This window comes from Equus asinus, chromosome 17 (genome assembly GCF_041296235.1).
Source record: "Equus asinus isolate D_3611 breed Donkey chromosome 17, EquAss-T2T_v2, whole genome shotgun sequence".
Classification (NCBI taxonomy): Eukaryota; Metazoa; Chordata; class Mammalia; order Perissodactyla; family Equidae; genus Equus; species Equus asinus.
The window spans coordinates 22,225,196-22,241,449 of NC_091806.1; the positions used below are offsets into that span (position 1 = coordinate 22,225,196).

Here is a 16,254-nt window from a genome sequence, read left to right on the forward strand (position 1 = left end):
TTTCTCCAAAGGGCAACTCTAGGCCGTCCTGGTTGGTAAACCCTCCAGGAGGCTCCCAGACTTAACTCCAGTTCAGATACCTGGATTTCTGTGTTGAACTGAATGGTCTTAGAATGCGAAGATAACCACTATTTGGTTGAGTACACTGCTCACCTAGTTCCCCTACAGTGGCAAAGTGGGAGGCACAACGAGTCCGTGTTAATTTTATAAAAATGTCTTTGTTCCTCTTGTACCTGCCCTTCTGGAGGAAAAGTCAGGTACAAGTAGGAAATTACTGGGAAAAAAGGTAAAATTACTGGGACACACAGATTTTGTGGCAGGGGAGGCAATAGAAGCACCCCACGTCTAGGGGTGTAGGAAACATGGAAACAGGAGGGATAGTAATAATCTTTGTCTTTCAGAACTGCCCTTGAAACCTTAGTCACAAAGAAAAGTGCCTTGGTGAGACTACCCCACACAGTTTCAGAGTATAAAATTCTGGCAGTTATTTTCTTTCCATTCATTTTTGAAAACCATTTTATTATTTTCATGCGTCTTATTGCTGCGTCAATTTGTTTCATTTGTCACTAACTTTAGGATAATTCCACCTTTCTTCTCTGAAAACTTTTAAGATTTTCTTAGTCTTTTCCTTTTTTCCTTCTTTTCTGCTGTGGAAGATTCACCCTGGGCTAAAGTCTGTCGCCAATCTTCTTCTTTTTGTATGTAAGCCTCCACCACAGCATGGCCACTGACAGAGGAGTGATGTAGGTTCACAGCTGGGAACTGAACTCAGGCCGCCACAGAGGAGCACACCAAAATTAGCCCCTAGGCCACCAGGGCTGGCCCAAGATTTTCTCAGTCTTAAGTGCTCTGGACTAACACTATAATGAATCTGCGTAACGGTTTCTTTTAATTTTCCTGACTGCGATTTGTTGGGCCTCATGAAATTACAGGTTATCTTTTCACTTCTGAAAAATTCTCAGTGATTCTCTCTTTAAATTTTGCCTAACCCACTCTCTCCTCTCCGCGTGTGTAACACCAATTAATGTGTGTTAGACCTACTCACTTTCTTCTCCATATTTTCCATCCTTTTAGCTGTCTTAGAAGTTGGATAATTTCTCCTCACATATCTTCCAGTCTACTAATATGTCCTTTAACTACATCCAATCTGCTATTAAACCTAGGTCCTGTACATTTTTTTTTACTACAGTAATTCTGGTTTTCATTTTCAGAATATATTTTCAGTTCTTTTTCAAATTCGTCAGGGCATATTTTCAAGCATTTCTTGTCTCCTTTAAAAGCTAAAGTATAGTTCTATCGATCACCATATCTAAACACATGAGTGCATTTTTGCTGCCTATTATTTTTGCTGATTCTCACAGTGACTTTTTTCCAATTATGCTTGGTAATTTTGACTAGTGGAACTTGCAGAACTTCTAAAGTTACTGAAGGGGATTCTTTGAGGCCAAGGATAAAGACAACTTCCTAGAGAGAGAACGCATTTTTGATTCTGCCAGGACCTATGGACAACACAAATCCAACACCATTTAAAACTAAATTCCCAAGTCGGTATTTATTGGACCATTGAAGTGACACAAATTAGCTGCAAAACATGGTACAACTTCTCAGGGGCAAGTCTCATCACCTCCAACAGCACCCTTCAGAGCCAAGGTAACCATCTTTGCAGTGCTCTAGGAGTTCTGAAAGACGGGGATACTTCTGATTTACCCTTATTGTGAATATGTCACCCTTTGACAAACAACTTAATAAGGGGCAAGATCTCCTATTAAAGATCCTTACCATACACAATGTTCTTTGACTTATTTCTTCCACGTTCAACAAGGATATCATAACTGAAGTTTATACACATAAGCCAATTTATATACAAGCAAATATTATCATGTCAAAAACTGACTTTCAGTGTGCTGAACTTACTTCTTTGGGTTCCTGCTTTCACCCTGATTTCAGTAAAATTTTACAATATTTTATATCCAACAGAAACAACACAAAATTCTGGTTGCTTCCACTAGAAAATGTGTCTTAGTCTACTATATTTCTTGAAATAGTTGGAGATGTGTTTTTTGTAACGGTTTTAACTAGAACCTAGCCCTACCTTCTATCCAGCTAGTTCAAAGTCATTTCACGAGGCAAGCCATTTTCACAAGAAATATGCCAGAGACACAAACCAGTCCCAATGTAGCTCATTAGTAAATTTCAACTAACCATACTCTACTTGTTCTCTATCTAAGCAATGACAACCAAGAGATAACTATAATATAATACATCCAATGCAGACATTAAGGAGTAATTATATTAAGAATTACACTTCCAAGATGTTCAACATAAAAAATTTTACCATGAAATTTATGAATGCCTAAACACAGGATTGTAAGATATAAAAAATAGGCTTTATCTCATCTAATTATACATAATAATGTAGTATTCCAATTGTGTGAATTCATATTAAAGTATATCTATTGAAATATAACCACAGTCAGATGATTCTAGGATTTTATTTTGGCAAGATTTTGTCATATGAACTTGGGTAACGAACAAGTAGTTAAATTTACTTTTAAGCATGACATATAATTTGCATCATTTTCCCTTTCGAATTTAGACTTCCAAGCCTTAATAAAACCCATAGAAACAAACACATCTTTGCTAAATGTTTAGCTAGAATCCTGACATTTCCTTTTTACTGATACAATGTGATTTACATATGTGCTTATTAACTGCCTATTTTGCATTTGACACTGTTAACTGTAAATTATAAAACTTACACATAACAAAAAAATAACATTTAGCAACAGTAAATTAATATGACTTTTTACTTCTACAGAGTATAATTTTATGTAAAATTTTACAGCATATTACACTATGCCAAATCTCTGTAAGGTTATCTACAATAAAAGTATTTATAAAATATATACTATTTTAAAAGTACATTAAAATGTAAAAGACCAAGAATAAAAAAGAGCAGTATCTTATTTTCTTTTCCATTTGGACAAAGATAAGTATCTAAAACAATATATAACATATACATTGAACTTAGTAACAGATTAGGAATAGTTTTAATCCCTTAACTTTTAAGTTATTTCTACTGTTTATTATCTAATTAATTAGTACATGTTCTTTTAATGAGAAAACACATAATATAAAACTACTGATACCATTTGGTATATAAGCTTCCAGAGTTTTTAAAATTTATATACTACTATAAATTCATAAAAAGTACACTCTTTAAAATAATATTTGTAACACAGTATATATTCTGTTTTATAACCTCTTTTTTACATAATAGATCATTCCCCTTAAATATGAAATCCAACTCATGGATTTCATGATTCAAATATTTCTCAACAAAGCTGAAGTACTGTCAAGTTTTATAATATTCAAGATAATTATTTCATTCCAATCTATTTCTTTAAGACAAAACCTAATTTTATAATTTCTCCAAATCCTTTACAAAATAAGCCTAACTAAAATGTCTAAAGATAGTTTATGTATTTTTGGCTTTCATTTAAAATTACTGGTGTTAAATACTATTAACTGCAATGAAAGAGAATAATGAATTTTAATTGTCTTTCCATCTTAAAATAACGTCTTAAAAAGTACTTTCCGAAGTATCATTTAAAAACATTAAAAAGTATTACTAATAAAAATTATGTGCCTTTGCTAAACATAGCATTTTGAGACAACTCCTACAATACAGTAATCTCAGATTACTTAGAAAGACATATACTATTGATACTGTGCCAAGGGAAATTATGTGAGGAAGCTGGCACATTCTGCTACCAAACAACTCTGCTACAGAGAAAAGAACACTGGAGTCATAAGACCCATCTTGGCTGTGTACCTTTGGAAAATCATTTAACCTCTTAAAAGATATAGTTCTTCTTCAGTAAGACAGAGTTATCACTGCTTGCAAAGAGTTGTTTAGAAGATTACACAGTCATGCGTCACTTAACGACAGGGATACATTCTGAAAAATGCATCATTAGGTGATTTCGCCATCGTGTGAGCATCCTAGACAGTACTTACACAAACCTAGATGGTATAGCCTCCTACACACCTAGGGTATATGGTACTAATCTGATGGGACCACCATCATATATGCGGTCCATCACTGACCACAATTTCATTATGCAGCACATGACTGCAGCTAGTTATAATTTAAGGTTTTTTTTAGTCAACATTCTTTTGTGATAAAATCAAATTTATTTATTTGATCCTTCAGTAGATCAAATTGCTTTAAACTAAAAAGTTTTCCTTATTAAATCAAAAGATGCACTTTATCACATCTCTTAGAATCTTGCCTAATTCTTTAAAAAAAAAAAAAAAACCCCTATAAACATACTACCATATTATAGATCAGAGGTTGGTAAACTGCAGCCCATGGACCAAATCCAGCTGGCAGCCTATTTTTGTAAATCAGGATTTACTGGACCACAGCCACACTCATTAAATAATGTATTATCTATAACTGCTTTTATACTACAACACCAGACTGAGTAACTGCAACAGAAACCATATGGTCAACAAAGCCTAAAATATTTACCATTGGCCTTTTACAGGAAAATGTTTGCAGACGCCTTCTATAAACGACTATAAATTGAATTGGACGATGTATCCAAAACGGATTAGGAGGGAAAAAAAAAATCAGAGAAACATTGAAACATACACCTAAATTTAGTGCCCATAATGCCACTCCAAAGTCCTAAAAATCTAAGCTTCAAACGCAATTGGAACTAGAAAATGAAAATTTTGGTTACATAAAATATAAAAAAAATACTGAAATATATTCATAATTTATTTAGAATAACAAAGTATATTTTATGCCTCTTGAAATTAATTAAAGCCAATTATTATTTCTATTATAAACAGAACTTATATCCACTTTATATAAATTAGGTTTTTACCTGCTAATGGCTTGCTCCTCATCAGTCATTCCAGTCTCCCTGAACGCCCTGTTTGATTCCGCCAAACTCAAGGCAATTGCTCTCTGAAGATCATCTTTATCATCTCCAGTGAGATCAATCACATCTGAAAAGCAAAACTAACTTTCTCAAAATGAAAAGTCAAACAGAATGAAAGGTAATTCTTATCATGGAGATTTTACACCCACTATACCCTTTCAAACCAAAGTCAGCACCAACATAATTCTCTATAAGATCCTTTCTGAAGAGAATACAAACATTTTAAATGGAACATACTTCGAAACAATGTTCCTCTCTGTAAAATATAGCTAAAAGCAATAAGGGCATAAATATTTTTCATTACAGAGGAAACAATATTTACTATGAAGTCCCTGATTAAAAGTATATAATAAGCAGGAAGACTGCTAAAAAATTTCTTTACCAAACAAATTTGAAATTAACATAATTAAACATTTACATTTACGCTTTTGGAAGTTAATCCAAATATACACACGTTACAGTTCATCCACAATACCACCTAGACGTTGTCTATCAAAGTATAATAATTAACAACTGAGCTCTCAAAAATTATGTTTCAGAAACTAACTGACCGTAGATATATATACGTTTATATACACATTGTTTTAAAGTCTGGAAGAATGTGCCAAATTGTCAACAGTGGTTAAGTTTGATGAAGAGGGTTATGGAGGAGGAAGTGTAAGGATCTCTCACTTTCTATTTCAAACACTTCTCTACCATCTGAATTATTTAATAATCATTCAGTTTACTAAATAATTTTAATTTAAAAATGTTTGCATTTCACAAAAAGAAATACACTAAGCAAAGAAAATAGTTTTGATGCTATAAGTATTCTTTTTCCAAAGAATAAAGGCTACAACTATTACCACCTACAGAAAAAACACTTTTTAACCAATTTCCCAGTAGATATTCATCAATTTCCTTAACCCAAAAGATGCCAATAATACTCACATTATTGTTTAAACAATGGTAAGAACCATAATATGTTGCCAAGTAGGGGATTATAAAACAATATGATGAGAAAGAAAAAACCATATCTGTTATTACCTTATCTTTGTGTGGTTGGGATTTTGCTTCTGGGTATTTTGGACAAGTTTTGTATTCCTTTCATTTATTTGTATTTGAGACATGTTAAAAACTAATTTTTTTTCATTGTAATCCTAGAATTTTATAAAAGGGAGACAAACAAAAAGGAGTAGGTGATGGGAGATAAGATGCTTGCATTTTACCATCTAGCTATAGGGTTACATACAGAGGCTAGAAAAGAATATTCCACACTTAATAAGAAATAAATAATATATATTGGCCTATTTCTATTGTTATCCACACTTTTTCTCCAAAGGGTAGCTTACAAGGATATTAAAAATATTAGAAATAATAACTGGCCATGGAAGATTTTTTTTTAATGTTCTTAGAAAGTATAATAAAACCTCACAAAAATGTAGTAAGTAGGGTCCAAAAAAATTCAGTCAAGTAAAATGTAGAACACATAGCAAGGTAACTGAAACGATGGAGCATGCCTAGATCTATCAGCAGGCCAAAGGCTTTCTGAGTCCGGCTTACAAGACCTAAGTACAGGTCGACCACGGCTGAACATGGGTGTCACCGGGGTATAACAACTTAAATATTGATGAAGCAGAAGTCAGGACTAGAGAGGGATGAAATGGCCTTATGAAAATGAGAACTACCTTGGTCATTAAATAATGACTAGAATAGAGGTGAGTAAAGAGAGAATAATGGAAGTAAGGGAAACAATTTGAAAATCACCAAGCAGCAGAAAAACAGGTTTTGGGGATATGATCAATTAGCCCTCAGACTCCATTCTCTCATCCTCCAAGTATGCTTTATTCAACTATAGAAGCTGGAAAGATTAAAAGATACAAACAAATCTATTTTCCCAATTCATGGGCAGTTAAGGTTCTGGATAAAATTTAGGTTCCACCAACTGGATGCACTAACATGAGCTTTGGAAGGCAGAGTGAGGGGGAAGCCCTACTCCTGCTGCTTTTGGCTGTTCTCTCCAGCATGACTGAAGAGATGTGGGTTGTTCCACAGTGGCATTCCAGTGTCCAATTTCCAGCATCAGGGATGTCAAGAGATAAGAGTAGAAGCGGCAACTAGACTCTGCATTCCAATGTCCGGGCAGAGGTCAGCGGCAGTTCCCTAATCTTGGATGCTTATTCTTCTCTGGGCTGCAGCTACAGAAGCATGTTCTTGAACCCAGGAGTCCCAGAGGCAGCCTCCTGATTCACTCACTCACTACCCTCCTGATTGTGGCAGAGGGAGAGCTTCCCTGGCTGGCGAGTCCCACAAGAATCCAGGAGTGATTTCTGAAAGCTGAGCTAGAGATCCTCTCTCCAGTGCTTCCAGTGATTTCTTTAAGAACCTAATCCTCTGGATTAAATTTCTTCTATGAAACTATCTAGAGTGTTTACTGTTTCGTGACTGACAAGTAAACCAAACCAGCTAAGGCAGAAACTCACTCAGAAATAGCAACAACTTAAACTTAGAGCTTTTTCATAATTTATCAATTGTAACTCAAGCAACACAAAAGCAAAACACAAGGCAAGATATTTTTAACTCTATCTGATACAAGAGACAGATAACTGACATTGTGAGAAATGAAGTATATCATCATAAGAATAAAAAATGGCGGCGAGACTTCAAATTTAAGTCTTCTATTAAATCCAGTGGGCTTTCCTCCACAGTAGCAGTTCTCCAAGTGGAGTCCATGGATCCTCAGGGATCCCCTATGGCCCTATGAGGGAAAGGAGGTCTTTAAGTAAAATATATTCTCATAATAATATTAAGGTGTTATCTGCCTTTTCTACCGTGGTCATATTGGCACTGATGATACGAAACAACAATGCCATTAAACTGCTGCATCTTAGCACACAAATCAAGGCAGTGGCACCAAGTTGTGTGAGCAATTCATTGTTATTACTCACAAATAGGCACACTCGTTACTCAAAAAAGAAAAAGCCAGTTTCTCTTAAGTCCTTGATAAAAATGGAAAAATCAATTTTATTAAATCTCAAATACCGATTTAAATTTTCTTTTAATTCTACATGACAAATAAGAAGTATGCACAGTACTTCTGCTGTATATCCAAAGCACACTGTTGCTAAAGAAAAAACACAAGTGCAACGCTTGAGTTGCAAACTGAACTGATTTTTTTTCATGGAACACTATTTTTACTTGAAAGAACAACTGACAAACCACAAACTATGATTATGCAGACTTGAGTATTTGACAGATGTTTTCTCGAAAATAAAGTGAACCTGTCACATGAGGGAGAATGAATGACAGCATTTGTTGACAATGATTAACACAGAATTTTCAAGCAAAAATCAGAATTTTGGAAAACTTGTTTCTACCATTATGAGCTTGATATTTCCCCAATACTTAAAGGATTTCTGGTGAAATCAGGTGATATTGACAATTTTAATTTGTTTTATGATGCAGACGTTCTTCCAAGATTTGGAAGGAAATCTTTTCCAAATTACCAATGCACAGTATTACAAAATCATGCATAGGTAAACAATCCATTCAAAGAGCAAGGTAAGCCATAAAGACGCTTCTAGCATCTTCGGTCTTTGACCCTGGATCCTGACACAGAGCTTCTAAATCACTTGGAACTTCCTGGGTGATAGGAGCATCTTTTGTTCTCATGAGACGACTCTTGGTGGCCTCCTGTATAGCTTCAGGGTGGGCACTGATCACCAGAAAAACCAAACCATGATTAGAAGCTTGGAACTTTGAGCCTCATCTCCCATCCTCTGGGAAGGAGAGAGAGGCTGGAAATTAAATTAATAATCAATCAAGCCCACCTGATGAAGTCTCCATAGAAATCCCTGAAGTACAGGGCTCTGAGAGCTCCTGGGTTAGTGACATATCCACATGGTGGGAGGGTGGCGTACCCCAAATCCATGAGACGGAGGCTCCTGCACTCAGGACCCTTCCAGACCTTGCCCTATGCATCTCTTCATCTGGCTATCCATCTGTATCCGTTATCATATTCTTTACTATATAATAAACAGGTAAATGTATTTCCCTGAGTTCTGTGAGCGACTGTAACAAATTATCAAACTTGAGGAGGGGGTCATGGGAACCCTCAATTTGTAGCCCAGTCAGAGAGAAGTGTGAGTAACTTGGGAACCTATTACTTGTAACTGGCATCTTAGGTGGAGGCAGTTGTGTGCAACTGAGCCCTTAACCTGTGGGATCCGATACCAACTCCAGGTAGTGTCAGAATTGAACTGAATTGCAGGACACTCAGCTGGTATCAGAAAATTGGTCGGGTGTGGGGTAAAAACTCACATATCTGGTGTCAAAAGTATTGAGTGAGGGCAGAGGAAGAAACAAGCAATAGTAGCCTTTGATGCTAGAAAGGCTGGTTGGCGAGAAGTTATTGGTCCTTAACTGAAAAGCTGAGACGTTTTCCTTTAAGCAGTGGAGAAAGTTTATTTATTATTTGTAGCTTCACTATAATTATCATAATTTTTTCCAGGATGTTCCCATTACTCCATAAATCCTCTTCTTTCCAGAAGATATTTTAGAACAATACAGCAATCGTGAAAGACTATTATAACTTACTCGCATACTAAATACAGATAAGATTTTAAAACCAGATATTAAGAAAATAAAATGCTATTTCACTAGAATGGTAAAACCTGAATTTCTTCTTTTTCTGGAGTTAGGGGAATGACTTCCAAAAACACGTAATGAACTATCAATTTCACAATGAAAACTAGCCCTCTGTGATTTTCTTACACGCTCACACTCAAAAAGGAACATAGAATAAACTTGGCGGAAACAATTTCTAATTGGCCAAACTAAATAAAAGTTGAGCCTATGCAAAAATCCCATCCAAATACCAAAGTGTTATAAATATTTTTATATCTGTACCAAGCGAGGACCTTGGCAAAACACTCAAACTTTGTTTTAACCAACCCTCCCTCTAGTATTAGTGTGAACACAACTCAAGGGCACAAGCATGTTAGTGTTAGTTGGACACCAGTGTAGAAAATCACACATTACAAAAGCCTATGAACAGGAATCTTCAACATGTTCAAGACTGCTCAAATTAAAACATTTTTTCTGTAAGGTCACAAGTATATATACCAAAACATAACACTCAACCTAAAAAAATCTTGTACATTCCAAAGAGTTAGCATTTGAGTAAAACTTAAATACCAACTACCAAACATTTTTCTGCTAAATCTGAAATACAGGCAATCATCAACTGGTCAATGAAGCAGACTTTAACTGTATGCATTGTTTACAACTCATAACTCATTTTCCCATGAAGACAGTGTATGAAATGACAAAAGCCTTCCAAGTTAGTTCAAAAGAAATCCACTTAGCCCATAATCTAATTGAACTACAATATATGCAGAGATTTTGACTTTAGAAGAAAGTGATTTTCCTTGCTTTCCTTATTTACATAAGCCCAGGCATAGGTGAAACACTTTTTTATATAACCACATTTATATTTACCACCAGCGAAGATCTCTAGGCAGGGGAATGATATGAGCAGAAAGAACTCTGTTTTGGGAGTGAGGAGGTTAAGTGTTGAACAACAGTTGGAGAAGAGTTGTAGTAAGAATATGTATCAGGGCAGGAGCAACTAAAGGAAAAGTACGCAGACAAAAACTCATAGAACTGCAGACTAAATGGCTGACTTGGGAGATTACGAAGAGCAGTAAAAAAAACTAAACCTTTAATACAAAATAAAATCACTGGGTCCCCAGAAGGATGGGGATGCCCTTAAGAGAGAAAGGCAAATACGAACACAGGGATGGTCAGCAGGAGCTGAGAAGGGAGAATACTACCATTCTCGCCCTCACTCATTCTGCTTCAGCCACAGTGACGTCCTCCCTATTCATCTCCTGAGCCAAATATACTCCTGCCTGGAGGCCCCAGCCTGGGATGCATTTCCCTCAGACATCCACGAGCTTCCCTCCCTCACTTCACTCAGGTATCTGTATAAATGTGACCTCATCCAAGAAACATTCCCTGACGGATCCTCTATCTAAAATAGCATATCCCATGCCTGACCTACAACCGCAACCCTGTCACCATCTGTCCCTTGACCTTGCTCTCTTGTTCTTCATGAACTTACCACTGCCTGACATTATTTATTTATTGCTTACTGTCTGTCTTCCCCCTATGTAAACTGACACTTTGTGTTTTTTCTAATGGCCTAAAAACCTATCTAATACATATTAGGCAATCAATAAATATTTGTTAAGCAAATAAAGGTTGATATCTAGACTATGGAATAGAGATAAAAATTAGTGAGTCATCTTCATAGTGGCACTAACTAGAAGACTTAAGAACATAGGCTTTATCCATATAAAATTTTTTCTAGTAAGTCAAAGGACAAATAGAATAAGGTATCACGTTAAAAGAATACTTAAAATCAAGAAGACATAAATAATGTAAATTGTGTTTCCTACCTGACTCTCCCATTCTCCTCTGCCCTCAGTCAGCTCTCTTAAGATGTTCCTACTTTTCTAATCTTCTTACTGCGGAATTCAGGTTCTCTACAACAGTGCTCTCCACTAGAACTTTCTATGATGATGGAAATGTACTATTATCTGCGCTGTCCAGTAGGGTGACCACTAGCCACATCTGCCTACTACTGAGCATTTAAAATGTGTCTAGTGCAACATAGGAACTGAATTTTAATATTATTTAATTTTAATTTATATTTAAATCTAAGTTGTCACATGTGCCCGTTGGCAACTATGTTGAACAGCTCAGCTCCAAATGGTCTTGTTCTGTTTTTAATAATTCCTGCTAAAATTATAATGGCAGCATTGGTAAGAAGGCAAAGTGAATAGCAAAGGAGCCATTTGGGAATTCTGTCATCAACTTTACTATGTTTTCAAACTAAAATTGTGAAAAAAAATTAAAGTTAACATTCTATATGAGTCAACAAAAAGTACAAAGGTCCATGGCTACCATTCTTCCCTAAAATTAAAGAAAACTCACAAAGTTATACAAGTCATTCTACAGAACATTGTAATAGAACGTAAGCCTAATTGCATGCAATCATTTACAAGTAACTTTCAGAGCATTGTACAATCTCATTTTTAAGCTTAACCTTAACTTTCAGTGAATCATCAAAACAGTTTTCTACATTAGAAATCTCTACGGAAAAAGAGATTTAACTTTCATGGCATTAATTTTTTTCTATCTGAAGTTACTTGTTTAACAAATGTGGGGGGTGGGAAAAATACCAGGGTTCAGTTAATAAACTCCTAAACTGCTGAACATACGTGATCTGCCCTCAGCAGAGATGAGAGCACTAGACCTGGATCTGTCACTTGTCCTTTAGATCACTTTGAGGCTGGCCAAGCAACATAGCTACGAGCAGAGTTCTAGGACAGAACTTCAACATTTTTCTCACTTTCTATGCAATCCTTACCAAATAAACCGATTCTAAATTGGTAACACTTAACAGTTACTCCAATGTGTTATATCAACTTCTCTAAAACTTAAGCCAATATGTGGCATTATTTTCTGTGCTAAAATTACCTACCCAAATCCCTCTTATCTTTTGATCCATTCTTTGATTGCTCAATTGTAGCACATCTCGTTCTGGTGGGCATATACTGTTTCTTTCCTGTTTTAAAAAAGTTCAAAAGAATTTAATGATCATGAAAGAAAGAATATTACTATTTAATTTCAAGTGGGCAAAAGCCTGGTATGGTCATGTCTATGACAGAGTTTGCCATCACACAAAAACTTCAAAGAATCTCTCCTCTGACTATTAAGTTCACCTACGATATCTTAGTATCCTGCATTGCTGCCTCCTTGCATTTGCATTTTTTACTGCCAAACTCCAACACAATTTTATTTCCAATTTAAGCTGGAGGTGGGAGGCACTCATCTGACAATTCACAATATCCAATCTGGACAGGAAATCCAAGTAATGAAAAAAAGTACCTAAAAGTGTTGTTAATACTCTAAATGATTTGGGCTTTTTCCCAGAATTCAACAGAGTATTAAATTACAGTATAGAATGTTACCAAAACAATATCAAACACCAGGTACACCACTTCTTAATTCTCTATGATACAGAATACAAGCTTTCCTTGAAATGTTTCTTTTTCTTCTCTCAAAAATGGAAGGTGAAAATGCACTAAAGGCCAATCATTGTCCTACTAACTAGTGAAAATGTAACAACTTCTTGAATATTAAGTGAAGGTTCAAAAATATATGTTCTTCAAATCAAGTGACATAATTTACTTTATCTTCTGATGTACCCAGGTATGAATAAATGAAAATTTCCCCACAAGCCCCAAATGTAACTTCTATGGGATATTTTAGTTTAAAAGCTAAATTTTTCTAGTCATTAAAAACACATGTATTTTATTCCTTCTAAAAGAGACGCCCAGTCATAAACAGTTATATTCTAGCTTATACAAGTAATCATATGTATTAGCATTAAAGACTTTCACGTCAAAATACAGATGTTTTGTCACTACTACAACCAATAGATGACACACTTAAAATTAGCCAGGCTCTGTCTATGCTATAGTCCTGTCTGTAATAGACTTTTTACTTAAAAAAGAAAACAAGCAATTAAAAAAAATAAAAACTCCTGCCATATTTGAAGAATTAGTTAAGCCATGGTCAACTTTCAAATAAAAATATATTTCACATAAAGTTAAGAAAATGTTCAAAAAGAGTTTTTGTATCTAGAACATTGCCTTGAAAACTTCCTCAGACTCTGATCACTCCAATACTCCACATTCCTTCAGCGCGCAGGTAGTGTTTTCAAAGGAGGCCTGTGTCTGAATATACATCTTTCCTTCCCACGTTTTACCACTCCTTTCAAGAATTAAAAATACATGAAAGATTTCATTTCTTATCAGCAATATAGCATAATAATTTAAAGAATCTGCTAAATGCATGACATCTCCTTACTTTCTCAGTTTTAAACTATGAAACACTATTATGACGCTGCCAAATTTAAATGCTGGATCAAGACTATCTCCAAAAGGCAGCTGTACTTCTTAGAACTTGATAAAATATGATACAAATTTGTTAACTGGAAAAGAATTATTGTTATTCATCGGCTACTTTTTCCCAGTTTGATACTAACATTATTATAATGAAATCACAACATTATATTTCTACAACAGTTTTCCTCAATAATCTCAAAGCAACTTTATGGACACACTATCCAAATTAGTGAATTCTTTTTTTTCTTTAATTTTTATTTTTTTCGGATGTACATCATATTTCAAATTCTGGATACATTACATCATGTTCACCACCCGAACACTAATTATAGTGCATCTCCTCACATGTGAGCCTAATCACCCCTTTTGCCCTCCCCCTTCCCCGCTTCCCCAATGGTAACCACCAGTCCAATCTCCAATGCTATGTGGTTTTTCTTTTTGTCATTTTTATCTTCTACTTATGAGTGAGATCATATGGTATTTGACTTTCTCCCTCTGACTTATTTCACTCAGCATAATACCCTCAAGGTCCACCCATGTTGTCACAAATGGCTGGATTTCGTCATTTCTTATGGCTGAGTAGTATTCCATCGTGTATAAATACCACGTCTTCTTTATCCATTCGTCCCTTGATGGGCACCTAGGTTGCTTCCAAGTCTTGGCTATTGTGTATAATGCCGCAATGAACACAGGGGTGCAAGTATCTTTATGCCTTTGTGTTTTCAAGTTCTGTGGATAAATACCCAGCAGTGGAATAGCTGGATCATATGGTAGATCTATCCTTAATTTTCTGAGGATACTCCATACTGCTTTCCATAGTGGCTGCACCAGTTTGCACTCCCATCAGCAATGTAGGAGGGTTCCCATCTCTCCACATCCTCTCCAACATTTGTTGTTTCCTGTCTTGTTAATTATAGCCATTCTGACGGGAGTGAGGTGATACCTCATTGTAGTTTTGATTTGCATTTCCCTGATAGCTAATGATGTTGAGCATCTTTTCACCGTGGGTGTGTATGTGTGTGTAGCTCTTGAAAAATATCCACTAAGTAATTTTATATTCCACTTGAAAGAAATGGTAGAGAAATGGAGTTTCTGGTTTATCTCAATTAATTGTCATACTGAGCAGATTGCTTGCTGTTGTGGTTTCTTTGTCAATAAAATGTGCTGTGCTTCTAACCAGGATACTAATTCATATTTAATATATTCAAAATACAGATGTCTGGGCCCCACCCAAGAGCCACTGAATCAGAGCCTGGCAGGGAGGAGCCCCAGCACCAGGAGATCACTACTGTGCTGTCTTTCTCTTTGTGTTGTCTTTCTAGGAGCCCTTTTCTGGGTATAGCAACTTCATGTCTTTACCTTCTACCTTGTGACTCAATCTCTTACTTCCCCACAAAACGTGCTTGTAACTGAGTCGAACAAACATAGGCGTTATTTATCTATAATTCACAAGATGATTTCAATCTTTGAAATCTACATTACTTGGACTCTTGCAAAAAAGATTTTCAAGAGCAGTCCCTTCTGGTTCCTCAATAAGTTGGAAAGGCCTTGACTTGAATCCAACATATTTGGTGTTATGTTATGCCTGATATCATTCAGTTCTTACTGTGAGCTTCTCAAAACAAAGATGGCTTCTATTTGGCCTGGAAGAAGGAATGTGAAATCATCTGAACCAAAAACGTGATGTCCTCACTCTGGCTAAATTGACAAAATAGTGATGATTCTTCAACTGTCCGAGGCTGCATTTAGATTTGGATTGAAATCATGTTGTCTATTTTTCTCATGAGCTTATATACTTTTTAAAATGTTGCACTACTATTTGGAAAAGTTTGAACTCGTGCAAGGTATTAGTTTTGTGACTATCTAATTTCTTGTCGTAACTGGAGCCATTTTATGAGTGTAAAGGGGAGCTATCCATAACATGCCAGGGACAAAACAAGCACCAACAGAGCTGTCCAGACAGCAGTGGGATGTGAGCCCACCCTTGCCATCTGTGACCCAGAGGCAGGAGACATGGGGGTGAGAGCAGGAGTCAGCCCCACCTTGGTCAGACACGTCCAAGCCTGGCTTTGTTCTGGCCCTGCCCAGGTCATGGGTTAAAGAGTCTGCTGTGTCTGCCGAGAGGAGGTCGATGGGAGGAAGCACGGTGACCTGGGCCCAGTAGGAAGGACGGTCAGCAGAGTGACAGTGACCCAGGGAAGAGAGAGAGTGGTGGTTTATACTGGAGGGTGGTGGCAGAGATGGAGAGAAGAGAACAGAGGGAGTTTGAGGGAAATATCTATGGACTGCCTGATGCATTGGATGTAGACGGTGAGGAAAAAGGACACGTCAAGAGGGGTTTC

General features: G+C 36.1%; 1 protein-coding gene across 1 annotated transcript in view; it reads right to left on the minus strand.

The window, feature by feature from the left end:
- The window catches only part of LOC123282499 (ubiquitin carboxyl-terminal hydrolase 25-like), a 91,895-nt gene that overhangs the window by 38,750 nt on the left and 36,891 nt on the right, over positions 1-16,254 (minus strand). Inside the window, exons 4-5 of the mRNA XM_070487755.1 lie at positions 12,484-12,567; positions 4,899-5,022 (exon numbers count right to left, since the gene is read on the minus strand). Coding sequence (XP_070343856.1) covers positions 4,899-5,022; positions 12,484-12,553 — 194 coding nt within the window. The 5' untranslated portion in view covers positions 12,554-12,567. The remainder of the gene's footprint in view (positions 1-4,898; positions 5,023-12,483; positions 12,568-16,254) is intronic.